General features: G+C 41.8%; 1 protein-coding gene across 2 annotated transcripts in view; it reads left to right on the top strand.

Moving 5' to 3' along the window:
• Nucleotides 1–205: 205 nt before the first annotated feature.
• The window catches only part of LOC101832618 (NXPE family member 2), a 53583-nt gene continuing 25936 nt past the window's right edge, over nt 206–27852 (top strand). Inside the window, exons 1-2 of one of the 2 annotated variants that reach the window (XM_005069283.4) lie at nt 206–408; nt 25067–25175. In XM_005069283.4, coding sequence (XP_005069340.2) covers nt 395–408; nt 25067–25175 — 123 coding nt within the window. In that variant the 5' untranslated portion in view covers nt 206–394. The remainder of the gene's footprint in view (nt 409–25066; nt 25176–27852) is intronic. The other variant, XM_021226777.2, reaches the window with a different exon arrangement.

Here is a 27852-nt window from a genome sequence, read left to right as displayed (position 1 = left end):
CTGCTTTGAGAAGAAAAGCACCAGGCCCTCCCAGTACCCTTATGCCTAAAAGCAAGCACTTATGCTCGGGGTTCAGGGGGTGGGGCTTGGGGGAGCAGGGCGCAGCAAGCACTGTGACTCCTAGACACTATAAATACTCATACTGTGACTGAGGAAATGCAGAAGAAAAAGAGCTGTAATTGCCTTAAAGACATACAGGAAACCAGGCTGGGGAGAGGCAGGAAGTTGGCTTGAAATGCGACTGATCGAAACTTCCTAACGCTGGGGTTTGGGGGTATGTGATAACAACTTTACTCGGAAAGATCGTTCCACCTGCAAACATCCATAAGGAAACAGATGCAAAACACAAGCCTGGTGATGTCCTGGAGGCCTGCTATATATATAGAGTGAGGACATGGCTGCTCTAAGGTAAGGTTCAGGGGAAGGGTTTTATCGTAGACACGAGAGAGTGCACAGCTGGGACATCTGGAAGGGTCCAAAGCAGAGGAAGAAATTAGTAGACCGAATGCGGCCGTGAGAGAGATGAGAGAGAGTGGGGGACTGAGAGAGGAAGAGAAAGAGGGAAAGACAAAAGAGAGGACGGGGGGGGGGGGGGGGAGGGACGATGACAAGAGAGTGCCTGGCAGAAATGAGAAATGGCAGGGTTACATAAGAATGAGAAGCTGGGAAGGGAGGCCCAGTAGCTGTACAAGTTTAGGTTAGAGGGAGGGGCGAGGAGAGCCACGGGTGCTGAGGGAGCCTGGAGACCAGCATGCACTTTGGTATGCTAATAGGCACCACGGTTATCCATTTGTCCTGAATCTCTTTTGGACCTGACCCTGGAGAGTTGAGAGGCTTTTGTATAGACTGGTGTGGAAGGCCAGCAAAGGTGTTTACAAGTGAAAGCATAGTGATTGCTGGAGACCTCCTGGGTGGGAGCCTCAATGGGGAAGGTAGACAACAGGTGTTCTTTCATGGCCTTGGCTCTGAGATACTAATGAGAAAGGGATGTTGAGTGGGGGGCCTGTGATAAGTTCCACCAATTATGCAATCAAACTTTATAACAAGTCATGTGACCACTGATTTGATGTTGCCAGTTTTCCCTTAAATTTGCTGGTAGGAGTGGAGGGATGACTGGAAGGGGTGAGGAGTCATCATTGATGGCCCATATCAGATGTCAATCTTCTGATTCATGGTTGCTTCCAGACACTGTTGAGGGTTCTGAAGCTTATGGAACTCCACCAGAGAAGACCATATATACAAGTTATTTGATGGGGGGGTTTTAGTGAACCTCACATGCTTGAGTTCTCTGTAGTTGGCAATGTTTGTCAGGGTCTGGGAGAGGGTTTGGAGAGGAAAACCTGGAGAAGTAAGACAAAGAGGGGAAACTCATTGGTTTCTGAGGACTCTGACCTCATCAATGGATTAGCCCTGAGATGAATTATTAAGATTCATAATATAATAGATTACTGATAGGTGGTGAGAGATAGGAGCTGGAACTGTTGGAAGGAAATGGGTTTCTGATGAGTAACCGTATTTGCCCTGGCCCCTTCTTATCATCAACACATGCTCCTGTTTCTTTGATATTCTACCTCACCATAAACCCAGTTGTATGGAGCCAAATGGCTGTGGGTGAAACCCAATAAAACCATGAGTTAAAATAAGTCTTCATTCCCTTAAATTGTTTCTATCAGGAATTTGGTCACATTAATGGAAAAGTAACTAACATAACCCTCAAGAAAGGGTTAGTGAATGCAATTCAAAAAGGTATGGGTCAGATAATCATGATGCTTGATCTTCACTGCCAACTTGACTATATTTAGAATCACCATGGAAACACACCTCCGCAGGAGTGTTTCCAGAAAGATTTAGCTAAAGAGGGAAGACTTTCTCTGAATGTGAGGGGCACCCTGTCATGGGCTGGGGTCCTGGACTAAATCAACAGGAGGAAGGAAGCTGAGCATCAGCCTTAGTGTTGACTGTGGATGTGATAGAGACAGCTGCCTCAGCTCCTGCCATTATGCCCTCCCCACCGTGGTGGACTGTATTCCTTCTAAACTACAGGTCTGTGTAAACCTTCCTCCCATACAAGGCTTTTGTAAGGTATTCTGCCATAGCGACGCAAAACGTAACTGGAGTGTGGCTTATCCTAGAATCAAGTCTTGTTCAGTGTTAGAAAATGAGTTAGTGAAATCTCCATACTTCATATAACAAGCTCAGGAGAAATAAAACACTATTTGACACAATTTAGTATTCCTCATGTTAAAAACTTGAGATATACTAGGCATAGAAAGAAATGTTCTTAACTTAAGCTCGTTTTAAATGTCACGTGTACGTAGGTAAAAGACTGAACCCATTCCACCAGAACTAGGACAAAATCAGCAGTGTTGCTTTGGCTTCTTTTAGCCAGTATCTTATCCAAAGTCTTACTAAGAAATGAAGAAGTAAGGAGCAGATACAGAGATCCACAGTCAAACATTAGATGGAGCTCAGAGAATCCTGCAGAAGACAGTGAGGAAGGATTGTAGGAGCTAGAGGAGCCAAGGGGGCCACAAGAAAATCCACAGAATCAACTAACCAGGGCTTGTGGGGGCTCACAGAGACTGAACAATAACCAGGGAGCCGGTATGGGTCTGAGCTAGATCCCATGCATATATGTTGTGGTTGTGTAGCTTGGTGTTCTTGTGGGGCTCCTAACAGTGGGAGCAGGGACATTCTCTGATTCTTTTGCCTGCTTTTCCAACCCTTTTCCTCCTACTGGGTTGCCTTGTCCAGCTTAATATGAGGGGAAGTGCCTAGGCTTATTACGACTTGATATGTCATGTTTGGGAGGCCTGCCCTTTTCTGAAGGGAAAGGGAGGAGGAGTGCATCTGGGGAAAGGGGAGGTGTGGGGGTGTCAGGAGGTGTGGAGGGAGGAGAAACTGCAGTCAGATGCAATGTGTAAGATAAGAATAAGGACTGGAGGGATAGCTCAGCCGTTAAAGGCGAGGCTCACAACCAAAAATTAATATAAGAATAAAAAGACTTGAAATGAAATAAAAGACAAACTTGGGGGAAAAGAGAAACAATTGTTTTTCCTCACAGACAGCATCACTGTTTACATAAAAGCCCAAAGAATTCGTTAAAAAAAAAAGCAAAGAAGACAACCAAACAAAAAGAAACCCAAAACTACCAACACCATTTAATGTCAAAAAGATTAAAGTTAGTATTAAGTTTTACTTCTGTTTTGCCAACCATCAATTTAAAATTGAAGTTAAAAGTACAGTGTTTCAGAGTAGCAGTAAAAAGCGTGGCAAAAGCCAGTAAAACATACAAGCCCTGTATGTTATCACAGGAGGCACAAGAGGCATAAGTAAATGGGACAGGCTTATGAGTGGTGAGGTTCAATGTTGGCATGACATCAGTTCTGCCCAGATTAGCCTACAGACTCAGTAAAATTCAATATAAAACCCAGCAAATTTGCTTCGTTATAGAAACAAATAGCTTGAGTATCAGGTTCAGGTAGAAAGGCAAGGAAAGTAGAAGGTTCAGTTTTGAGACACAAGAAAACATGTTGGTGAACTCTGAAAAGGTCTTTGCCCCCAGGGTGCTGAGAAAGAAGACAGCCACTAACATCACATGCTTGTACTCAAATTATGGAGTCTACATACACATACATGCCTATACTATTCCTGAGACAATTACTGTGTTTTCTAATGTGTACTAAGCCAGACAAAGTGACTCTGTCTCCCAGATAGGCAGTGAGTCCAGGGCCTGAAATAAGCCACTCACCTCACACTCTGGCAAGCTGCTTGAGCCTGGTCATGAGCACAGGCATGCCCTGTCACATCATAGCCTGCCACCCTGGGTTTTATTTCTTAGGGCCAGTTGGGTTATTGAGTGTAACTTGGCTCCAGAAGGGACGAGTCCTTATCTTGAATTGTCCACACCTTTCCTTGACTCCAGAACCTCACCACTCATAAGCCTGAGTCACCACTCATAAGCCTCAGGTATTCTGAATGCCTGATTTGGACAGCGTGAATTGGCGGAGGCCCTTCAGGGACCTGCTGTACAGGCTCAGGCACCTGATCTCAGGACTTTCCATCCAGCTGTAGCAACTAGGCCATTATGGCATCGGCAGAGAGACAGACAGGAATCAATAAAACAAGCAGATACTCGTGCACATCTGCTTGATAACAGTAGAAACATGAAAATACACTGGAAAATTAGGCATGTATATGTAAAATAAATTAATCTTGATCTGTTGTGCCCAAATTCTGAACCCCAAAGTTAACAAGAGGCCCATTTCAATGCAAAAGCAAAGAGTCTTTTATCGTAGTTGTTTAACGAGCTAAACCCATTAGCTCAGGCCCTTCATCCCTCCATCATGGTGAATGGCTGGAGAAAAGACCCCAAGAACCCATGAAGCTGAGATCTTAAAGGGCAGTGTAAGGGGAATGTCTAGGGGTATGAAACATTCTGAGGGTTGGTGCACTTCCAGGTTTGGATGGCCTACCCTGTGTTAATTGGTCAACTGGTTGTTATGGCCCATAGGCCCTCCCAGGGCAGTTGCTATGCTCTGCATGTCACTGTTATGCACTTGTCTGTAAAGTACACCCAGAGTCATAAAGCACAGCCCTGCCAGCTAACTTCTGATTGGTTCCTTGCCAGGAGGAGGGCATCTGGCCTCCTAGTGACCAGGACAGGAGAAGTAAGGTCATGAAAGCACATGGTAGCCTGTCATGGCTGATAAAATGGGGGACTGGTCATTACATTCTCCCCTTCTCTAAGTACCCATGAAAGGACTCAATCCTGAGTCCTGCTGTTTAGGGCCTCAAAGGGGTGTTAACAGACCTTGCCATTGGCAGACAAATTTTTCTGAGGGAGTGGCATTTGCATTTGCTATCATATTGTCTCCTATGTAAGGGAGTTTTCTTTTGACTTAGCATCTCAACCAGGGAAAAGGGGGTGACATATTCTTTTCCATTCTACTTCCTGCTGACTTTGGGACGCAGTTAGGGGACCCAAGAAGGCTGAAATGCTAGCCAAAAGCAAAAAGGTAATTCAGGAAATGGGTTATCCATCAGGAGCAGCGGATTGGCAGACTCTGTTGAAGAGACAGGGGGTGTCCACATTGGCTGGACTGGTTCACATCCATAGCAAGTGCAGGGCTTGCAGTCTTTAGAGTAGACTGTAGTCAGCAACTGATGCTCAGGTGTATCTGCCAGAGGTGGAAACCTGTCTAAGACATGTTTAAACTGGGGACAGAAGTTAAAACTCATGTATTTAATTGGAACTCTTTAGAACCATAGTTTTAGTGATCAGGAAGAGCAGGAATCCCAAGACCAGGGGAGAATAATCCCATCTTCAAGATAACACAGTCTGTACTTATCTGGAGTCCTTTTGACCTGTGTGAAGTGATTCCAAAATGTATGACTTTTGATCCTCTGAAGTCTATGTAAATTTTATTATACAAAAGGATACAAAGGTTATAGATACATTACCATTATCAATCTGCATTGAAATCCACATTGTATTTTTGAATCCTAGAAAAAACTACAGATTTGGGCTACAAGTGGACATTTGTCTTCTGTCCAGGGAGCCAAATATGGATTGGACAGAGGTGTCTTTGACCTGATGGAAAGCCCTTTAAGTTTATACTTAGATGACAACCAAAGTAAGTCTAAAAACCTTGAACTTGTGATTGAGCAGTAGATAGTCATTGCTCAATCAGCTTATCAGAACTTTATTGACTGTAAAGTAAGCTTTGAACTTTATATAAAGATATATATAAAGATATTTTATATCTTTAAAACTTTTATGTTTTTATATCCTTAGATCTTTATTGAGGAGCCACATTAAGACTTGGTTTTTTCATAAATAAAATGAGCTACCAAGCTGACTATAGTCTTGTGGATTTGGCTGCCTGATGTTGTCAAGCTGACAACCATTAATACTTTCAGAAATCTGAGAAGGATAAATCTTATACAGTTTCTGAATCTATTAAAAAAGTGACAGGTCCCAGTCCATATACAGCCATACCTAAGTCTCTTTTATTAGTGTTGGAGGCACAAGTATCAAAGAACAGCACCAATCTTTGCCAGGCCTGTAGGGTGAGAGTTTTCTTTCTCTCTTTGGAAGAGGGACATTGTTTTGTCTAGGCAAAGAGGGTGCAATCAGTTTTCCAATGTCCAGCAGCTTTGTCCATAGTCTGGGCCACATCCTGGCAGGCAGGTGTCACATTTGAGCATCTTGCTCACTGGTCAGCATCGTCATAATCCAGGTGAGGAACCAGGGTGCCTCATAATCTTCTTTGGAGACTTTGGATCACTGTCAGGATCTGGCAGTCTGTCTGATATTATAAACTTTCAAATTAACATTTTAAATGCCATGTTCTGCAGGTCTCTGAAGCATTAGAGGTTTGTCTGCCTTAAGCCTAACTGTTGAAAGCATAAACTCTATTAACTTGTATTTTTTAACATCTTACATTAAGTTAGCAGCTTTTATAAAACTAGAACTTTGCATTGTCAGGTTTAGCTTTAACAACAATTACTTTAAATTGAAGCTCTTGAAGTATAAATATCAACAATGAAAACATTTTAAAAGCATAAATATCTTATAACTTTATAAGTTTAAACATTTTAAACTGTTCTTAAAAAGAAATTTATAATCCCTTAATGTCTTTTTGTAATACTAAAAGTCAAAATACCCTTTAGGCCTTTAAAACCATTTTCATTTGGGTGACTATTGAACTACAAAGCTCAGCATTTCTGTGTGTAGAAGCATTAACATTTTAAATCTTAATAAAAAAAAAACCTTGTTTCTAGGATGGTACCTCATAAGTTTCACATGGTCACCTTCAGTGAAGATCGTGGTCCAAGTATCTTTTTTAAGTTCAGCAAAATGGCTACCAGCCAGCCATGTGGCCAGCCTGCCATGTGACTGACTACAAAATGGTGGTGACCTGCACCATTTCTGTTTTAGCTTTATGCTTGTAACAAAACTTAGATTATGCCAGAAAACACAGATAGAACTTTTTAACAAAACAAGCATACATAACTTTCTTTTGAGAAATAAACAGAACTTTTTAAACAGAATTAACTTAATATGATAAAAATTTTAACTTATATCACCAGTTTTTAAAATTTAGCATTTGTAGACATGAAACACCACAGCAAACAGTTTACATTTCCCCTTTCCTCTTGTGGTTATGATAATTTTAAGACTGTTCCATTTCTGCGGAAAGACCAATCTGGCAAAATGGCTTACCTGCCCTGGTGCTGTGTGCTTGGGCAGGAAGCTCTGGTGGAGGGGAAAGCTGGCAGATAGCTCCTTCACCAGCATACTATGTGTGTGGGGCAGAGAGAGAGAGAGAGAGAGAGAGAGAGAGAGAGAGAGAGAGAGAGAGAGAGAGAGAGAGAGAGAGAACCCCATCCTTACATCCTGCACACCTTTACAGGCAGGCAGTTGAGGATGGAGAGAGAGCCTGCACCAGCCAGCCTCAGTTATGAGGGTTACAGCAGCAGTTGGAATTCAGAGCAGCTGCCTCACCTCGTGTGGGGTGGGGGTGGGGGACATGAGACCCTGCCACAGCACACTCTAACCTATGGCACAAGGGAGGAGGGACTCCTGCCCTGCAAGCCACGTGCTCAGGGCAGCAACAGAAGACCCCTGACCTACGCAACATGTGCAGGTGGTTCAGGACAGAGAGAGAGAGAGAGAGAGAGAGAGAGAGAGAGAGAGAGAGAGAGAGAGAGAGAGAGAGATAAGATGGGCCAGCATCTGGCTGGGCTTGGCCAAAGCCCATAGCCACAGGACCAACCTATCAGAAAAGCACCCAGCTGGAGTCCAGAACGGCAGTTATTCCATTGGAACTCCTGGGTGCCAGAGTCAGGACAAACAAAGGCTTAACAACCATATAGCACATTACAAACAGACCAGACAGACTAGGGCCCTCTTCAGAATCTACAGAATCTTGCAAGAACCTTCAGTCAGATGGTCCACCAAATGGGGTGACTTGTCCCCTGACCAAGTCCCCTTCCTACAGACTTGACGACTCTAGACCCCTTTTCTGTGAGTCCCCTTCATCGGGTCCCCCTCCTACAGACTGTAGAGGTTGGCTGCCACCCGAACCTCTGCCCAGAACAGAGGGGAAGTCCCTGATTCCTTATAGGCCTACTTACATATCTCGCTAGCATACCCAACAGAAATGCAAAATCACAAAAACGGACACAAAATATGCAGCTCAGGATCTGCCAAAACAGCACAACACTAGCAGGCTAAGAATTGCAGCAAATCAGATAACAAATCTGCCCAGCCAGTCAGTCTCCCAGCCAGCTAGAGATGAAACACATAGACCCTTCAGCCTCTCCCTCGGGGAACCCAATTCTAATACATTGGACCCTCCGAACTGCTGAACTGCAAGCAGAGTGCAGGCTTCACAGAGATCAGACCTTAAACAACCAGAAACAAGACTAAAGTTTCAACAGCCAGAGACAGAAAGTAGAACTTGAAAGCTTGCCCAGGCAAAAACAGAAATTCACCTGACGTGTCGCCATTGTGACTCAGCAAAAGGGGGTGTTGTGGCGGATTTTGGGGATCCCAGACGAGCCCCCAAATGTTGTGCCCAAATTCTGAACCCCCAAATCACCAAGAGGCCCATTTCGATGCAAAAGCAAAGAGCATTTTATTGAAGTTATTTAATGAGTTAGACCCATTAGCTTGGGGCCCTTTATCCCTCCACCATGGTGGATGGCTGGAGAAAAGACCCCAGGAACCTCGAGGTAGGGATCTTAAAGGGCAGCATAAGGGAAATGTCTAGGGGTATGAAATAGTCTCAGGATTGGTGCGCTTGCAGGTTGGGCTGACCTGCCCTGGTTGTTATGGCCCATAGGCCCTCCCAGGGCAGTTGCTATGCTCTGCTTGTCACTATTGTGCACGTGTCCATAAAGCACACCCAGAGCCATAAAGCTAACTTCTGATTGGCTCCTTGCCATGAAGATGGCATCTGACCTCCTAGTAATCAGGACAGGAGTGGCAAGGTCATGTAAGCACATGATAGCCTGTCATGGCTGCTAAAATGGGGGACTGGTTACTACAGACCTATGTTTACCGATACAGAAAAATTGACTCAAAATGTACCATAAATTTAAATTCAAAATAAAAATAAAACAACTTTAGTAGCAAGCCTGGAAGAAAACCTTTGTGATATTGGATTATGCAACAATTTCTTTGATATGACACTATTAATATTTAAAAATTATTGGGCCTTAACAGACATAAAAGCTTTGGGGTTGGGAATGTAATGCTGTTGGTAGAAGACTTGCCTAGCATGCATGAAGTCCTGGGTTCAAGCCCCAGCACTGAATAATGTGGGAGCGATGGGAAATGTAGACAGGAGTATCAGATGTTCAAGGCCCCACATAGAAAATTCAAGGCTAGGCTGGATGCTTGAGGACTTGTTTCAAAAACAAAAACCAACTAAAATTCCCTTTTTAAAATTACTGCCAAGACCTGAAGATGTGTATACTTCCAAACACTCAACAATAATGAAATGACCCAAGTTTGAAAAATGGAAATACTTAAAAATATTTCATCAAAGAAGATATACATAGCAATATGATACACATAATAACAAGATATCAAGATGGAAGGAGGATTATGAAAGGAGAACTGAAGAGGTAAGAGAGGGAATAAAAGGAGAAGACAGAGATGGAAAATCATTATATGTTTTCTCTCATGTGTACAGCACACGCTTGCGCGCACACACACACACACACACCCCTCCCAAAACAGAAGAACTATTTGCACATGGAAGAAGGAAACCAGTTTTAAGAGGGAGGGACAAGAGAGAGTAGTTGAAGGGCTAATATGTGCACATACATGTATAAAATGTAATAATGGAATCTGTTATTTAGTACACTAAGAATTGATTTCAAAGGATGCTCAGTGTCTACTTTCATTATGGGAGTCAAAGTGAGATTGTTTATCTATTAGAATATTAGTCTGCATGCTGGCATAAACTTTGAATCCCAGCTCTCAGGAGGCAGAGGTGGGAGGATTGTGAGCATGAAGCCAGTCTGGGGTGCATATGGAGAGTCTGTCCCAGAGAACCAAGAGCAGGGAAAGTCTGTGGTAAAGTGCTTAGAAGGGGGAGCAGAGAGAGTGAGTGAGGGTTGGAGGGGGGTGAAAACAGGAAAACGGGCATAGAGACTTTGAGCAGTGTTTTGAGTTTCTTGCGGTGTAAATGGTGTTAAAAATAGACTTGTCACACAGTAGTAACAGTTAGAGAAATACAAATTTTAGTTTAGCTAAAACCCTGTACATGAATGCTACAGGAGTTATATGTGTAATTCCCTCAAACAGCAAACAATTCTAAATTCCTCTAAATGGGTAAGCAACTGGGACACACCCTGAGGAAGAAATAATAAGCAGTAAAAAGACAGGCAAGTAGTAAACAGTAGGGATCCCAGTCACTAGATGCTAAGGAAAAGATCATGAGCTAAAATAGAAAATAAAAAAGTCAATGAGGGGGTTGCCAGGAGCTGGGGATAGGGACAGGAGTTTGTCACAAAGTGATTGGTAATGGACTGTTCTATATCTTTAACTGTGAGGGTGGCTGCATTCTTGTAAAGAGTTATAAAACTATAGTGAAATGTCAAATTTAGCTTCCTATAAATTGCACCTCAATTATTTAACTTAAAAAAAAACCTGGACACAGTGACATTTTCCACACTTTCTCCCTGTAAGTTGATTTAGAGAACACTGAGGAAAAGGACTCTAGAAACACAAATTCCTTAAAATGAAACCCACATGACTATGTATGCAGTTCAACTCATGACATCATCTAGCATTTTACAGTCCCGTCTTCCAAACAAAACTTAAACTACGGTTTCGTAGAAAATTCAAGCAGTGGCTTTGCTACTATTTTTCCTTTTCTTTTATGATCATGACATCATCTTTGAAAATATTTAAAAATGTCTATTTGTGATAGAATTTAAAAATTATTCGCACATCTCTAAAACATTCTCTTGTTCAATTATATGATGAACAGTTTGAATCAAGCATGATCGTGCATACTTGTAACCCCAGCACTGAGGAGGTAGAGGCAGGAGGAACAAGAGGCCAGCCTCCACCACATAGGAAGTATGATTAGCTTGGGATACATGAGATCCTGTCTCAACAAACAAAACAGGGTGAGGGAAACGGCTCAGTGGGCAAAGGTGCTTGCTGCCCAGCCTGACAATCTGTTTGATCCCCGGGACCCACATGGTGGAAGGAGAGAACTGACTCCCACAAGTTGTCTTCTCACCCCCATATGCACACAAAATAAATACACAGAGTTAAAGATTAAAAACTGGAAGAATTGTGATGCCATTTTCCCCTAACAGTGTCTGTAGGCATCTGGTCTGTGGACCTGTAACAGTGGCCACACCCTTTTGGGGGTGGCTTCAGAAGGATGAATGGAAAGAGAGGAGCTTGAGGTGTGGCTTTCCTTTCGCTTTTTTTTTTTTTTCTGGTGGGTCAGCAGATCTGGTGTGAAGAGCAGGGAAACGCTCCAGCAGTTCTTTGTATTTTTCTGTGCAATTGTTCCCCAATAAATACCCATTTATCATCTATCTTGAGTCTAGTGATATAATTACATCTTCTCCTTCAGGTGTCCCCAATTGTTTATTCTTAATTGGCTAACAAACAATGATGCATATTCAGAAACTGTCCAAAATTCAAAATGTTGTGGTTTCTATCCTTCCAGCAGATAAGCTTTGTCCAATACTGATCAATCAGTACTTGATGTATTGGTGTTAAAAATGAAATCTTAGAGCTGGAGGATGGCTCAGTGGCTAACAGCACTGGCTGCTCCTCCAGAGGCTTCCGGTTCAATTCTTAGCACCAACATGGTGGCTCACAACCACCTGTCACTCTGGTTCCAGGGGATCCAATGTCCTCTCTTACCTTCCAAAGACACTAGGCACCCAAGTGGTGCATAGACATGAATGCAAGCAAAGCACCCACGTGCATAAGATAAATACATAAAATTTTAAAAAATCTGTTTAAAGGTGAAAAACTCAGAAAATTTGAGAATCTGAAATCATGAGAGAGACGTGTTCTTTCAGAATGACTTCTGCAGCTTCTCTGAAGCCCACATAAGTGACATCAAGTATCAGGACAGAACATGAAGAACCAGGACTGACTGCTAGAGTCAGCGTAGGTGGGAGACAGGGTAGTAGAAGAGAAAAAATTATATTTGGCATCACTTGACACAGTGTGTAGGTGGCAGATATCCAGGGATGAAGTGGAGGTCAAAATCCAGGAACTTCAAGAGTTGGACTGGGAAGGATAGATAGAAGTTCCTCATGGAAAGAGGCCAGAACTAGACCAATCTATCATTTATTGATCCCTTACTATGCACTTAGACCTTGGCTTGAACTGAAACATTTATGAATGTGACAACCCTGCATGCATGCCCGCATTGTGACTTTTATTTTACAAGCAAGGAGACTGAGCAAGTGACAGGGTCAGGAGAGGAACTCACAGCTTCCTCACTCTAATGCCTTTGCCTTAGACACACTATCCTGCATCTCAGGAGGAGCCACTCAACCTATGACTCTTTGGTTCCAGAGGTATTTTCCAGACTTCTGAAATTCTCTCCACCTCTTCAGACAGCCATTCCACTCTTTCATGGGACCCTTCTCCTTCTCTGGGTCTTGACGTATTTCTCCAATTTTATATGTGTGTTTGTATAATATGTATGTGTGTATGTATGTAACACTCATATGTTATGTGTGTGCATGTATTAGCACACATACGTGTGTGCATGTCACAGCAGCATGTCAATCAGAGGACAAATGAAAGGAGGTTCTGTCTTTCTTTATGCAGGTTCCAGGGACCAAAACTCAGGTCTTAAGTCTTGGTAGAAAGCGCCTTTATCCACGGAGCCGTCTTGCCAGCCCCACTCTTGCTTTGTGCGGTCTGTCTATCTTGACTGCCTTGCAACAGACTCATCATCCCTTTACATAATGTCACTTTTCTGGACAGACGCATCCTCAACTCTACAATGTCCCTGGCTCAACTGAACTGTGTTCCTTTTATTTTTTTTTTCCTCAACAATGGAAGTCCCACATCTCTGTAACTGCTCTTATTTTTGAAGTGAGAATTTTTCTTCTTCTCATGGTAATTCAATTTAATCATTACCAAAAAAAAAAACAGAGCTACAGATTAGACTGATTCATTTCAAAATGTTATCATCTGTGAAGTTTCAAGCAAAAGGTCCCCCAACCATGTTAGTACCACAACTGAAGCACACTGTACTGTACCTCTTTTAAAAGCATTTATACGCTTGTGTCAGCCAACTTTTTGTTTTTGCGGCTGATGTCCTAGGAAAGGAAATCAACCTCTAAAGAGAAAGGTTTATTTTGATTCATGGCTTCAGTCCATGTTTTTCTGGCCCTGTTGTTTTTACATTATGGCAGGAAGAAAGAGCATCATAGTGGGGACACCACATGGTGGATCACCTCAACACATCTGTGTGTGGGGGGGGAGGGAGGGAGGGATTGTAAATGAGGATAAGCAGGAGTGAGCTCTCCAAACTCTAGTGACAAGATACTCCCTTTAAGGCAAATCCCCTGAGACCTTCTTCCTCCAATTAGGCTCCTTGTCTCAATAATGCTACCAAATAATGAATTCATTCATAGCTCAACAACTGATAAGACTACAGCCCTTATGACTGAGAGTTTCTGAGAGCCAGCACCAGCAGCCAAGACTTTCCTCAGTTACAAAAACATTAACAAACAAAAGCCAGTATCAGTATTTGGGTTATAACAAGGGCCTTACACCACAGGACCACATTACACTTGAGTTTCACGAGCTGAAAACTCAGCCATGGTCTAAGCAGTTAGTCTCTGAAGCAGTCTTGAAGACTAACATTGCTGGTATCTGCATCTAAAAAATTCCATATGAATCTAGGATAACACCAACTTATCTTGAAATACTCTTTCTATGTTTATGCTTTCTTGTATTTAAGTCTCAGGTGGAACTAAATCATTATTTAAATCATAATAGGCAAGAGCACCAAAGTACAAGCAAACACTGCCTTTCATTCACTTTGTCCCTTGTAGGGAGAGATCTAGGTACCTGTGGTGCTGACCACACACATTTTGGGCATGGCCACAGGTGCATACAGGCGTGTGGAATACAGGACTGAGAAGAGGGGAACTCTTTCTCTTTCGGGGTTCTGGTTGGGTCTCGAAAGGCTGCAGAGACTAACCTGGGTTTTCGGTTTCTCATGTAAGTAATTTCCCACAATAAACAGCCAAGAACACCCTTATTTGTGTACTGGTACTTTCTTCAACAGTACCTCTAGATGTAAGACATGCCCCTACACACCACCATACAGGTCACCCCTTAGAAAGACAGAGAAAGGACAGCTGGGCTCTCATCTGCAGTCTATTCCCTCTTTATCCTTTCATTTGTTCAATACAATTTTGCTGAGCATTTGTTACATGCCTGGTATTGCTCTACTCTACACGTGCTTTGATGACCATAAGGTCCAGTGAGGTATTTAAATATCAAAGACAATTTACATGATGCTAGATTGTGACTGAGTAAGAGTGCTGGGATGGCTTTTTTTGTTTTGTTTTGTTTTGTTTTGTTTTTTTTAGGAACCTGAAGGCATCTTTCTGAACTCTTCTAATTTATTCTTACTTTATAAATGAAAAAAAAAACACAAGAGTGTCACATATAAAACAGAGTTTTATAATAAAGTCACATTTAATAACTAAACATATTTCTTCTGAAACAATTTGAAGCATAATTCTGATACTTCCAAATGGCAGTTCAGTTGGAAATCATTTCATAATTAAAACATGCTACAAATGAGCTATTCCTAAGTTCTCTGAACTCCTCTACAGTTGCATCTCTCCTCTTGAGTAAAGCTTCTAACCAGTAAAATCTGATGGGGCTGAAGTGTGTGGGTCAGTTCTAAAAGAACTGCAGTGTCCCCTGGCTTTGTTCTTGGATGTTCACTTTGGAAGAAGCCTGTTATGTCATCATAAAGATGTTCCCACAGCCCGTGGAGGGATCCATAACAGCACAAGCAACTGATGTCCTTTGCTAACATACAGCCAAGAACCACAACTACTGACATCAGCCATATGAAAGGGTCATTTTAGAAACAGGTCCCCTTGCACAAGGGCTAAGGGAAGAGGCCATCTTCAGTTTCGCAGGTATCTCATGAACTACACTGAGGCAAAGCTATTTAACCAAGCCAATTCTGAATTCTTAACCACACACATTGTGACATGTTTTAAATCACAAAATTGCACATTTAGATACACAGATGATATAAAAAAATAAAAGATACAGTTCTTGCTTTAATGTTACATAGACAAGAATAGATGAACACAAAAACTGTGGTGATGTGAAGAAAATTAAGATAGGTTCTCTGGGCAAGCAAAAAAAAAAAAAATCCTCGAATGAGATAGTAGGGGATTCTGAAAGATGTCTTAGAAATGACAGTTGAAAGAGGAACTGGGATTGGAATGTAAAAAATAGATTAATAAAAAAAGAAATGACAGTTGAGGGCTGGGGAAATGGTCCAATGGGTAAGGCACATTGTATGTAAACATAAGAACTGAAATTTGATCCGCAGACCCATGAAAAAACATGTAGGCATTGTAATCCTGACCCTCAGGGGAGGCAGCAGCCAGGGAACCTCAGGCAAGCTGGGTAGCTAGATTAACAAAAGTGATGAGCTCCTGCTTATACTGAGAGAGTCTGCCTCAATAAAGTGGAGAACAACCGAGGGACACACACACACACACACACACACACATTGAGATACACACATATGCACATGTATTACCTACACATGCCCCCCCCCCCAAGAAATGATAACGGGGCTGTGTGGGGGTGGGGTTGGGCTGGGCGGGGAGTGTAACTCTGGAATAGAATTCGTTCCCAGCACATTGCAAGGCTCTAAATTCGATCTACAGAACTGCAAGTATAAACAAACAAACAAATCCTGAGTGAATCCAAGCAGGTAGGTAGCATGCCTATTATTAAGCTAATCCCCTTCATGCCAGGCTAAAACCTACCTTGTGATTTTGGAGTGTGGACTGTGAGGACTTCATCTGTTTTTTTTTTTTTGTTGTTTTTGTTTTATTTTGTTATTTTTTCTTTTGGTTTGTTTGTTTTTTCATTAGAATCTGTCCCTAAGAGCATTATAGTGAGACTTCAGGCTGAAGGAGAGTAATGGACTTCTCTTGTTAATCTGCTTCCCGTTCCTGCTGATGAAAATTGAAGATCTTAGGGTCAAAGCCTGTGTGGTTTCAACAGCTTAAGCTTGACCACCCATCCCAAACAGGCCAGTTACAGAGACAGGCAATAGTGAAATGCAGAGAAAGGAGATGTATTCAATAATCATAAAAGAAAAAGAGACATTTCAACAGAGAAAATAGAAATACCATAGTAGTGATTATTGTGAACAATTATATGTCAGCAAGTTTGACATTGTCTAAGAAATAGACAAAGTTCTGGAAACACACAAGCTACCAAAATCGAATTACAAAATAGTAGAACATCTGAATAAAGCTGCTTTAGGTGAGGTGCTTAAACAGCAAAACCTCCCCACAGGGACCGGAGAGAGGGCTCAGGGGTTAATAACATTGGCTGCTCCTCTAGAGACCCTGGTTTTATTCCCAGTACCCACATGTCCACCCCTATCCATTTGTAACTCTGGTTCCAGGGACCTGATCTCCTCTTCTGGCCTCTGTGGGCACTGTAATCACGTGGAGTACAGACATACATACAGACAAAATACTCATATACATAAAAAGCAGATAAAAATATCTCTCAGCAAACAAACGCCTAGGGCTCTGAGGCTTCATTGCTGAAGTCTGCCAAATATTAGACAAGAAATAATGTCAAACAACTGATGAAGAGGTACGATTAGGCACTGACTCCGTCATAATGGCCTCTGTAGGAAAGACAGAGGATAACTGTTGCAGTCAGGGAGGAGGGAGAATTCTGTGCAGCCACTGGTAGGAAAGCAGTATGGCAATTCCTCAAAAAAGAAGAAGAAGAAGAAGAAGAAGAAGAAGAAGAAGAAGAAGAAGAAGAAGAAGAAGAAGAAGAAGAAGAAGAGGAAGAGGAAGAGGAAGAGGAAGAGGAAGAGGAAGAGGAAGAGGAAGAGGAAGAGGAAGAAGAAGAAGAGGAAGAGGAAGAAGAAGAGGAAGAGGAAGAAGAAGAGGAAGAAGAAGAAGAAGAAGAGGAAGGAAGAAGAAGAAGAAGAAGAAGAAGAGGAAGAAGAAGAAGAAGAGGAAGGAAGAAGAAGAAGAAGGAAGAAGAAGAAGAAGAAGAGGAAGGAAGAAGAAGAAGGAAGAAGAAGAAGAAGGAGAAGAGGAAGAAGAAGAAGAGGAAGAAGAAGAAAAGAAAAGCAGCTACTTATGGCTCAGCAATTCTGTTGCTTTCTATGTATTCAAAGGCAACACAGTTAATATTCTAAAGAGACATCTGCCTTCTTAGGGTCCCTGCAGCACTATTCAATAGAGCTAAGATGGAGAAATTGCATACGTGCCTGCCAATGAATTAAATTGTTATATACATATGGCAGTGCATGTTTACCCTTCAAAAGGAAGAAAATCATATCACTTGCAATAACTTGAGTGAACCTGGAAGACAATGTGTTGAGTGGAGCATGCTAAGTCCAGAAAGACAGACTACCTACTCTTAGGTATATGTCAGATTCACAGCAGTAAAGAAGGTAGTGATTGCTAAGAGTTGATGGTGTCCACAGGATACAGGACTTCAGCAAGACAGGATGGACGAATTCTAGAGATCTACTGTACAACAAGGTGACTGTAGTTAATAATGACGTATCGTATACTCGAGCATTACTAGCACAATAGGTCTGTACCTTTTTTTGTTGTTTTGTTTTTTAGTGTTAGGGATTAAAGTCAGGGCCTTGTGCATGCTAGCCAAAGACTGTACTATGAATATTGTGAAGCCTGAGCCCATGAGAATAGGTCTTAAGTGCTCTTATCACATTGATGAAATGAACTATGAGAATATCTTAATGTCTTTTAGCCCTCAGTTAATCATGTATATATGTATCATGACCTTGTACAGTGTACATCGTTGTCAACCATACTGCAGTGAAGCTGGCAACAAGAGTCCTGGGTCCACTGTCATACAAGTTATTCTTCACTTAAAAATGGGGTGGTGTTCTGAGAAGCATGACGCTGGGTGATTCTGTCGCTGTGTGAACATCATAGTATGCACTTATACAAATGAAGACAGGTATGGCATTGTTAGATGATAGAATATTATGAGACTATCTTTAGAAACTGCCCATTGCTGGCTGCAATGCATTATGTGATATATGGCTGAAGTTCTCATACTTCATACAGCATGTGACAGTGAATGAGAACATGGGGTGGGGAAGACTGGCAGGATTGATGGCTTTTCTTCATTTCCCCAAATTATCTTCTGAACCTCTGCACATATTTCCATTGTGCTGTAATCATAGCCATGACATATATCAGTTACATGGTCACATGCCTGGAAGAATTGGCACAGGTGCAAATAAACGAAGTCTATATGCATTTATAACTATACATATAGGTTAAACACACGAATGCATGTACATATCTGTATCTACATATATATCTTTATACAAGAAGATTCAGATGTGAATTACTGTGTGAAGATGTGTCACCATAACTGGTTAAATAAAGAGCTAAAAAGCCAGTAGCTAAGCAGGAAGAGATTAGGTGGGACTTCTGGGGACAGAGAGGACTCAGAGAGGAAGAAAGGTGGGGTCACCAGCCATACACAAAGGGGGCAAGACATGCAGGAAGGGAGGTAAAAGCCACAAGTCACATGGCAACACATAGATTAATAAATGGGTAAATTTAAATGATAAGAGCTAGTGGGACAAGCCTAAAATATATAGGCTGAGCTTTCATCATTAGTAATAAGTCTCTTTGTCATTTTTCTGTGAGCTGGCAACCCAAAGAAAAATCCATCTATATATGTCGCAGGGCCTAAGAAGGCCAAGAAAAGTTCTGGACAAGGAACCTGATACAGCTTCCTAGTTCTGCAGTCTCTCAGGTGGGCTGGTGCTCAGCAGCATACAGAGGTGTGGCTACTGGCTGCTGACTGTGTGCTGGAGTCAGAAGCCAGCCACCAGCCCCACGTGCCAGTGCCAGTACCATGTGCTAAGACAAGTCACACGGTAGCGGACATGGCAGTTTAAGATTTGTCTCATGCAGTCAGAGAATGTTGTAGGCGCTCAGTAAAGACAGATCCAGATGGAAAAACCCTCTAAACCGTTACACTGTGTTTAAAAAAAATGTGTGTAGGCTTAAAAAAGAAAAGGAAATGGGTGTAGGAAGTCATAAAAAAGTAATGTAAAAAGGATATAAAATAAAATAACAAGGATAAGCCACTAAAGAGGGAAAATACACAGGGACTGTGGATCCTATATGGTATTTTATTGACTTTAAATTTTATGATTATTGATGAGAGAACAACAGCTGCTAAGAGACACAGGATTATACGAGGGACTGCTGAATTAAATCAGCCTAGATACTTTAGAAATGCCTTAACTTTAAAGTTGAAGTAAGAAAATGTATTGTCTTGAGGAAGAGGTTATGTTTTTGTTTTGACAGAAGTCAAAAGGTTGTGGATTCCTTCAAGGTTGATAGAGATCAGGTTCAATTCAGGAAGACCCCCTGGAAATACCAGCTATAGACATAAAGACATAAACCTAGAAAAACTGCATGATTGGTGACATGTATTTTACCTGTTCAAACATAAAGCAAAAGAACTTCTTTGACTGGCTTGTGTGAAATGCACAGTCCATACTTGTGTTAATGCAGATATATGTGTTACCTTTGGAAGTTTGTGTGTTTTCAGAGCTACAGGACCAGACACCAGTGAAAACAAGTAGCCTAGTGATCCAGCCTCTCAGAGTGCCTCTGCTGCAGTTTCCTCAGAATTCTGCATCCAAAATTATCGGGGGTTCAGAGAGGAGGCTTACAGCAGGCAGATAGAGATAGCTAAAAAGTCCTGACATGATAGCCAAAGGAAATAAACTGGCTCACACATGTGTTATTTCACATGGGTGTTTATTCTTCAAGAAATGTTCTTCCCCTGACCTGATGGCCAAAGAAAATAAACTGGCTCACACATGTGTTATTTCACATGGGTCTTTATTGTTCAAGAAATATATTTCTCTAAAAGTTCTGTCTCAAAAGCTCTCTTTAAGAATTCTCTCTAAAAGCTCTCTCTCAAATGTTTTTTCTTTAAAAGTTCTCTTAGGATCTAAAAATTTCTTCTAAAAATTCTCTTGAGGTCCTTCTAGGAAGTCTTCAAAAGTTTCTTCTTCTAAAAGTTCTCCTATCCCACAAGGCTTCTAGTTTTTATATCCACAGGCACATTTAACATCTCTGACAATAGGGCATGCATATCTCTCAGAACCAAGAAGGTGGGTAGGGTCTTGAGAAAAGCAGGTGCCTCACATCTCTAGCCTGCATGTGACTTGCAAAATGTCCTGGCAGACTGAAGTCTCAGTGGGGATGTGACTTGCAACACATAATGTTAACTCATTAAAGAGCTATATCAAAGGAAAGAACTAAGGCTATGTAGTGCGAGATCTGGAGGCTGCAGCTCTTACTCAGCCAGGTGAGAAGTAATTCCTTTCTCTGAGGCCTATTTGAGAATATAAAGTGCCCAGTATATATTCTACATACAGCCAAATTTGTAGCAACAAATATTCTGGAGTTGATACCTAGAATATTAATTGCTACTTCTGTAATAAATGATAAAGGCTCCCAGCACAAAACAGTTTCAAGGCTGCTGTCTGAGACAGTCCAGCTTCACAGACTATTCTATCCAGGACTGCAGATAAGCCTTGTGCTTTCTCATTGCACAAAGACTGTACAACAAATGTTACAGCTAGCTCTCCCAGGACTTGACCACTATCCTAATTTTCTCAGAGGCCACCAAAGATGCCATCACGACTAGACAACAGGAAACAGTCTAGAGAGCATTACACCCACATTCCCAAGAAGTGGAGTTGGTTGTCTTTGGATATTTAATGGGTTATGGATGTTTGTCATCATTTTGAGTCTTGGTCACAAGTTGTTACTGGTCATGGTCAGAGAGAAAGCTAAATGAAAGATATTAGATTCAGGGATCACTTTCTGAAGGGAAAAAGGAGGATATAGTATAGAAATTATGGAATAAAAGGATGGATTTTTGAGTCTACTTTTGAACCATTAGTTTCAAATATTTAACATGGTATTGAATTTTGTATATGAATACAAATTTAAGGTTATTTTTGTTAGAACATACTTTACTCTTGCTTATGGAATTGCCCTATGCAGCTCATTTATTTCTAGTTCTTGAAAATTATTATTACAAATATTTAGGATGATAAAGGAATGCAGGTTAGTAGTTATTCACTTACAACAAAATTATAGTCATGTTAGGTGTATTTTCAAGGTCAGAGACAGAGCTTAGATAAATAGGTGGTCTTCAAACACTTCAAAGACCTACAGAATATGGCATTTAAAATGTTTCAATAATGGAAGGCTTTCCATGACAGTGAGACACGCCTGTTCTTGGCAGCACTAGTTTACTTCAGAAGAGGATGATGGACATCTAAGAACCTCCATATGGAGTTTGCTTTTATTTGTGGCAGAGTTAGTCACTGGGCAAAGAAACTGCCCTTGCCTCACCTTCTGACAGAATATTCTCTAAATTGGATGAGCAGGACACAAAAGAAGACAGCTGACAAATTTTTTCAAGACAAGGTAGGACAGTCCATCAAAATTACTGTTTCACAGAAAAGTCTGCCAGATATTTAAGATAAAAAAATTTTAGGTTGGTAATACAAGTTATGATAAAAAATGGTTTAGGTATAAAACTTTGGACTCACTAAGATAGGATAGATAATAACAGTACTTTCTCCAAATTTGCCAAATACATGTGGGGTTGGACATTGTAAACATAATTCCTATTTGAAAATGTTCTTATTGTATATAGTTTTACTTCATTAAAGTTAAAATCTACCCTTTTTATTTGGACAATACCTGATAGTTGTTCTTACTGTATATAATATTACTGTGTTAGAGTTAAAACCTTTCCTTTTTATTTAGATAAATAGGGGAAAATGTTGCATAATTTTCCTCTACACTGTGTGAAGATGTGTCACTGTGATTGGTTTAATAAAGATCTAAATGGCCAATAGCTAGTCAGGAAGAGGTTATGTGGGACTTCTGGGGACAGAGAGGACTCAGTCAGATACAGAGGGAGCAAGACATGCAGGAGGGGAGATAAAAGTCACAAGTCACATGGCAACACATAGATAAATGGGTTAATTTGAATGATAAAAGCTAATGGGGCAAGTCTAAGCTATAGGCCAAGCTTTTAAAATTAATAATAAGTCTCTCTCTCTCTCTCTCTCTCTCTCTCTCTCTCTCTCTCTCTCTCTCTCTCTCTGTGTGTGTGTGTGTGTGTGTGTGTGTGCGTGTGTCTGTGAGAGAGAGAGAGAGAGAGAGAGAGAGAGAGAGAGAGAGAGAGAGAGAGAAAGAGAGAGAAAGAGAGAGCTGGTGGCCAAAAGAAAAGTCCATCTGCAGATTACCCTTCTGAAGAGCAAAGTGTGTATACACATTTGGTCCATGCCCTGTGGTGCTAGAATGTACCCTGACAGTTAGCACTGTGTAGCTGCTTAGCATCTTTGGCATCATGTCACCATGGGATTGAGATCAGCTCTAGTTGTAGTCTCAGATTTTACTGAAATTGTTGGAATGTTTGATATCGATGATAGTTTAGAATCCAGGAGAGGAGTTTACAAACTCTTGAAATACTGCTAAGAACCAGGCACATAGGTCTTAGGCAGACCCATGGCCCAAGGATTTCTTTTTCTTCTTTCCAATGCTTCAGATACCTACCTCTGCTAAGTGGGTGGTGAGGGGCTATAGACAGACTGGACAGCTGAGGTGAGGGAAGCCCAGGCTGCCACAAGCTGACAAAACCCTGACAGCTCATACCCTGCCATCATGACCTTTGTAAAAGCAAACCTCAGAGCTTCCTCCCCATCTGTGGTGAACAGGTTACTAAGACTGGCAATCTCTGTATGGCACTGTGCCTACAAATTGAAGGTCAGTCAGCTTTTGATCACTGAAGCTTTATATAGAGACTCCAACGCTGAAAGGAATGTAAAGAGCCCGTGCACCGGGGAGCCTCTCTGGAGCTCTAAACGTCGTATCAGAACATAAGATCATGAGGAGGGTGCTCAGTCATAGGTGTGTATTCTCCAGTCTTCCTGTTTGGCTTGACTACAGGGTAGGAGGGGGGTACAAACGGAAGGACTGCAGACCAGCTGGGATTTTGCTGCAGGGGATTGCAAAATCAAGTGATACGGGCATGAACATACCTTGATGTGGGAAAGAATGCATGGAACCAAATAGAATAGCTAAGGAATACTACTACTTCATGCATAGTAAGGATTAAGTGTTGATTTGCATCAACTCTATGTGAATAGTATGTGTGCATATGTGGAGATGTACTGAACTGAGATCCTTTGGCCCACTGTGACTTTAATAAAAAGCATGTTTGCGCTGGTGGTGGCCACCTTAACTCCCAGCATTCGGGAGGCAGAGACAGGTGGATTTCTGTGAGATCAAGATCAGCCTGGTCTACAGAGTGAGTTCCAGGACAACCTCCAAAGCAATACAGAGAAACACTGTCTCCAAAAAACCAAAAACCAAAAAAAAAAAAAAAAAAAAAAAAAGCATGTTTGAGGAACACTGTCAGAATTTAGTACTTTGCCTCATACTTTCGGGATTCCGGATTTGAAAAAAACAAAAGGTAAGATGAAAACTTTGGCAACACAACACTGAGTTTTTCAGAAACTTTTGTTCTTTGGGAGAAATTGTTGATCAACTATTGAGACATTGTTGAGTCCGGGGGTGGGGGTGGGGGATCCGCACAAAAAGATTATCAGCTAGCTGAGACCACAGTTAGAGTTCTGGCTTCTGAAGCTGTGGCAGTGGGAGCTAGTGTTGGATCAAAGAGATTTTATAGCTTAGAGGTCAGGCATAAAGTCACATTCCACTTTAAGTTTGGCAACTCTTGCTTATAGGATGTTAGGACGTTAACTTAATATGCTTGTGAAAGCCTATGGCTAATACAGTCATTTTTCTTTTTGCTTTCCTTGAAAGAAAGCAAGACCAAGAGTAGTCTCACGTAGGAGGACAGTTAAAAATTAAGGGAATACATTGCAGAGGGTCTCATAGAGTTGTCTGCTGTACCTGCCTAACTGGGGAGCTGGGAGGCGGAAGAAAACTCTAAGGTTACCTCTGTACACAGTGGCTGTCATGGTGTCTGCTCTTAAGGCAGAAAAGGTTGTTAAAGGTTAACAGTGGCTGCCAGCTTTTATATTTTTTTTTCAAAATGTGTTTGGGCTTACAGTTTTATATTTCTATGTTCCTGGACCCTTCAGTAATATAAAAAGGAAAATGAAAACAAAAACCTAGCCTGGTAGTGAAGACACAGCCTTTAGTCTCAGCACTAGGGAGGCAGAGACAGTAGATTTCTGTAGTTCAAGTTCAGCCTGGTCTACAGAGTGAGTTCCAGGACAACCAAGACTACACAGAGAAACCCTGTCTTGAAAAAAAGCCAATAAATAAATAATAAAAAATAAGATAAAATCTGAGGTAGAAGGAAGCTGCCTTAAGAAATGGAATAACTATTACTGAACCTGGGAGAAAGATACTCATCAGAGTGCATGGGTATAAAACAATTTCAGGGAGGAGGTGCTTCGTGCAAATGACTTGACTTGGAAATGAGAAAAGCTTTCAGACCGGTTCTCACACAGCCCCAGGACCTCTCTTGAGTCAGAAACGTGCAGCTGTCTATCCGCCTGTTTCCTCCCCTGCCCCAAGGAAAAACTCCCTATCTGATTCCAGTGGTGATTTGGCAAATTCCAGGAGCGTGAGAGCCCACTGTGGAAACAATCCAGGAGCCAGGAAAACTCTCAGAGGTGTCCAGGCCAGTTTTTGTTTAACGTGTGATGACTTCTGCTGCCCTCCTCATTCCTAGGACACTGCTCGCTTTGTTTCCAAATGCTTCAGCCCGGAAACTGCTCCTGATGATGCTATTTGTCTTAGTTTTCTGGTTAGTCTTCATGGCCTCAAAAGACCACACAGAGGTAAGAATGGTTTTCTATTACAGAATCTCCCAGGGAGGGTAGGGGCTTCACTTGAATGCTACTCTGAAAGTGCAAGAAGTGCATATTCATAGCATATCACCCTAGCAAGGCACCATAAGAAGGATCTCTATACTCGTTGCACAACGCTTGGCATTACCATCTGCCTCAAGATTATCTCTTCCTATGGCCTTAGAGGCTGAAATCTAACTATATCTGTTTCAATACTTTCCTTCCATCATGGAGGTATTCTTTGTATAGTCCACTTAGCGTTGCTTGGATTTTCCCTCTCTGCAGTCTTATTTACTTTGACTCCCCATTTCCTCTTCCCCCTAATCATCTTCATCTGACTGTTCAGTTGTTATCTTCTTGACACCAGCACAGCCCGCCTCCACCTCTTCGTATTTCTCTTGCTCTGCTTGACTTCCTTTTTGCAGTACTTTTCACTTGCTACCATACTCTAGAATTTACCAAAAATTCATTCCATCCGTTGTTTGTTCTCTATCCATTTTCACTTACCGTATGATAACCTCTAGGATAAGAAGGATTTTGGTATGTACTTACTTGTTGTCATAGCCCCATGCCAGAGACATATCAGATGTTCAATTAATAACTTGTCAGTAACAAAGACAGGTTTTTCAGTGCTCTGACACAGGTGAGAAGTAACCATGATTTGAGAGAAGGCACTAACAATGAGGAAGGAGAAAAGTCAGTCAGTTTAAGACAATCTGTAATCAAGTGCCATAGGCTCACACTTCAGCAATTATGCAGTCCAAAAGTACAACCCATCCTTAAAAGGGGAGAGAAAGATATACCTGCGGCAAGTAAGGAGGATAAGGGCATCGTTTGCAAAGCAGTGTTCTTTCTGAAAGATGGACATGAAAGGATCCTATTCAGGAAGCCTATACTTAAAAGTCTATGCAGAAACAGGAACATTCTTGGACTGCCCAGTTTTAAGATGTAAATTCCTGAGCATGCTCAATGTACAGTCCTAGATCTTGTGTTCTGAAAAGGAAAGATGGTGGACACAAACACTTCCGCGCTTTCCCAGTTTAACTTTGTAATAAACCATGTTTACCCGACATTGCCTTTAAGAAAAAGTCAGATCCATTTGGTGATCCTGGCTGATTTCTCATAAGCATCTCTAAGCTGTTCTAGCTGAAATGGAAATAAACAGCTCTGAAGGTGTATACAGCCTTTAAAAAAAAAAGATTTATTATGTATACAGCGTTCTGCCTGCATGACAGAAGAGGGCACCAGATCTCATTATAAATGGTTGTGAGTCACCATGTGGTTGCTGGGAATTGAACTCAGGAACTCTGGAAAAGCAGTCTGTGCTCTTAACCCTGAGCCATCTCTCCAGTCCCATATAGTCTTTTTTTTTTTTTAACAAAGGAAGATTCTTTCTTCTCTTAAGCAGAGGAGTCCTACTAACTGAGTGATGTGGTACAAACCTATGATTCCAACACTTGGGAGGCTGAGCCAAGATTATGCCCTTAAGACTTCTCTGAGCTTTGTAATGAATCTGAGACCAGCTTTGGCTACTGTTTTCGATAGGGCTTCTGTTGCTGTAAAGAGACACCGTGACCATAACAGCTATTACAAAGGAAAACAGTGGAGGTGGCAGTTTACAGTTCAGAGGTGCAGACCATTATCATCATGGCAGGGAGCATGGTGACGTGCAGGCAGACATGGTGCTGGAGACATCTTGATCAGAAGGCAGCAGGCAGGGAACTGTGACACTGGGAGTAACTGGAGCATAGGAGAACTCAAAGCTTGCCCCCACAGTGACATATGTCCCCTAATAAGGCCACATATACCCCAATAAAGCCACACCTCCTAACAGGGGTCCTCCCTTTGGGGACAATTTTCTTTAAATCCCACCACAGCTACATAGTGAATTTGGGACCAGACTGGGGTATATAACAATAACTTCTCTCAAAACAAAAGAACAAAATGGTACCTTGGAGCATTAGTCAGGGTTCTCCAGAGAAACAGAACTTAATAGAATTTATCTGTCTGTCTGTCTGTCTGTCTGTCTGTCTAGAAAGGGTATTTATTAGAATGGTTTATAGACTATGATCCAGCTAGTCTAACAATGGCTGCTTACCAATGGAAGGTTCAAGAATCGAGTACTTATTCAGTCCACGAGGCTGGATGTCTCAGCTGGTGTTCTGTATATGCTAGAATCATGAGGCGATGGGCTCTAATGCCAGTGAAAGAAAGCACTGGTGTAGACAGAGGTTCTGTCCCTTCAGGTCCCTCAGTTGCTTTAGCCCCAAAAGAACACACAGAGATGCTCTATTAATTATAAGGCTGTTGGCTGATGTCTAGGGCTTCTTATTGGCTAGCTCTCTCTTAATTATTAACCTATTTCTATTCCACATGGTCTTATCCTACTGGAGAAGGGCCAGGACCTGTTACTCCTTCCTCAGCTACGTGGGGTCTCCCTCAGGTAGCCTCTCTCTGCTTGCTTTCCACAGAATTCTCCTTATCTCCTAGTCCTGCCTATCTCCCTGCCTCTATTGGCCAAACACTGTTTAATTCATCAACCAATAAGAGAAACATATATACAGAAGGACATCCACCATCAGACTGGCTACCAGAGAAGGAGCAAAGAGGCAAAGAGAGAGCAGACTTCCTTCTTCTATGTCCTTTTTATTAGCTGTCACCCATGAAT

The sequence above is a fragment of the Mesocricetus auratus genome, unplaced genomic scaffold (genome assembly GCF_017639785.1).
Source record: "Mesocricetus auratus isolate SY011 unplaced genomic scaffold, BCM_Maur_2.0 Super-Scaffold_100022, whole genome shotgun sequence".
Classification (NCBI taxonomy): domain Eukaryota; kingdom Metazoa; phylum Chordata; class Mammalia; order Rodentia; family Cricetidae; genus Mesocricetus; species Mesocricetus auratus.
The sequence above is the reverse complement of the archived record's forward strand: the minus strand, read 5'-3'. Positions and strand labels throughout refer to the sequence as shown.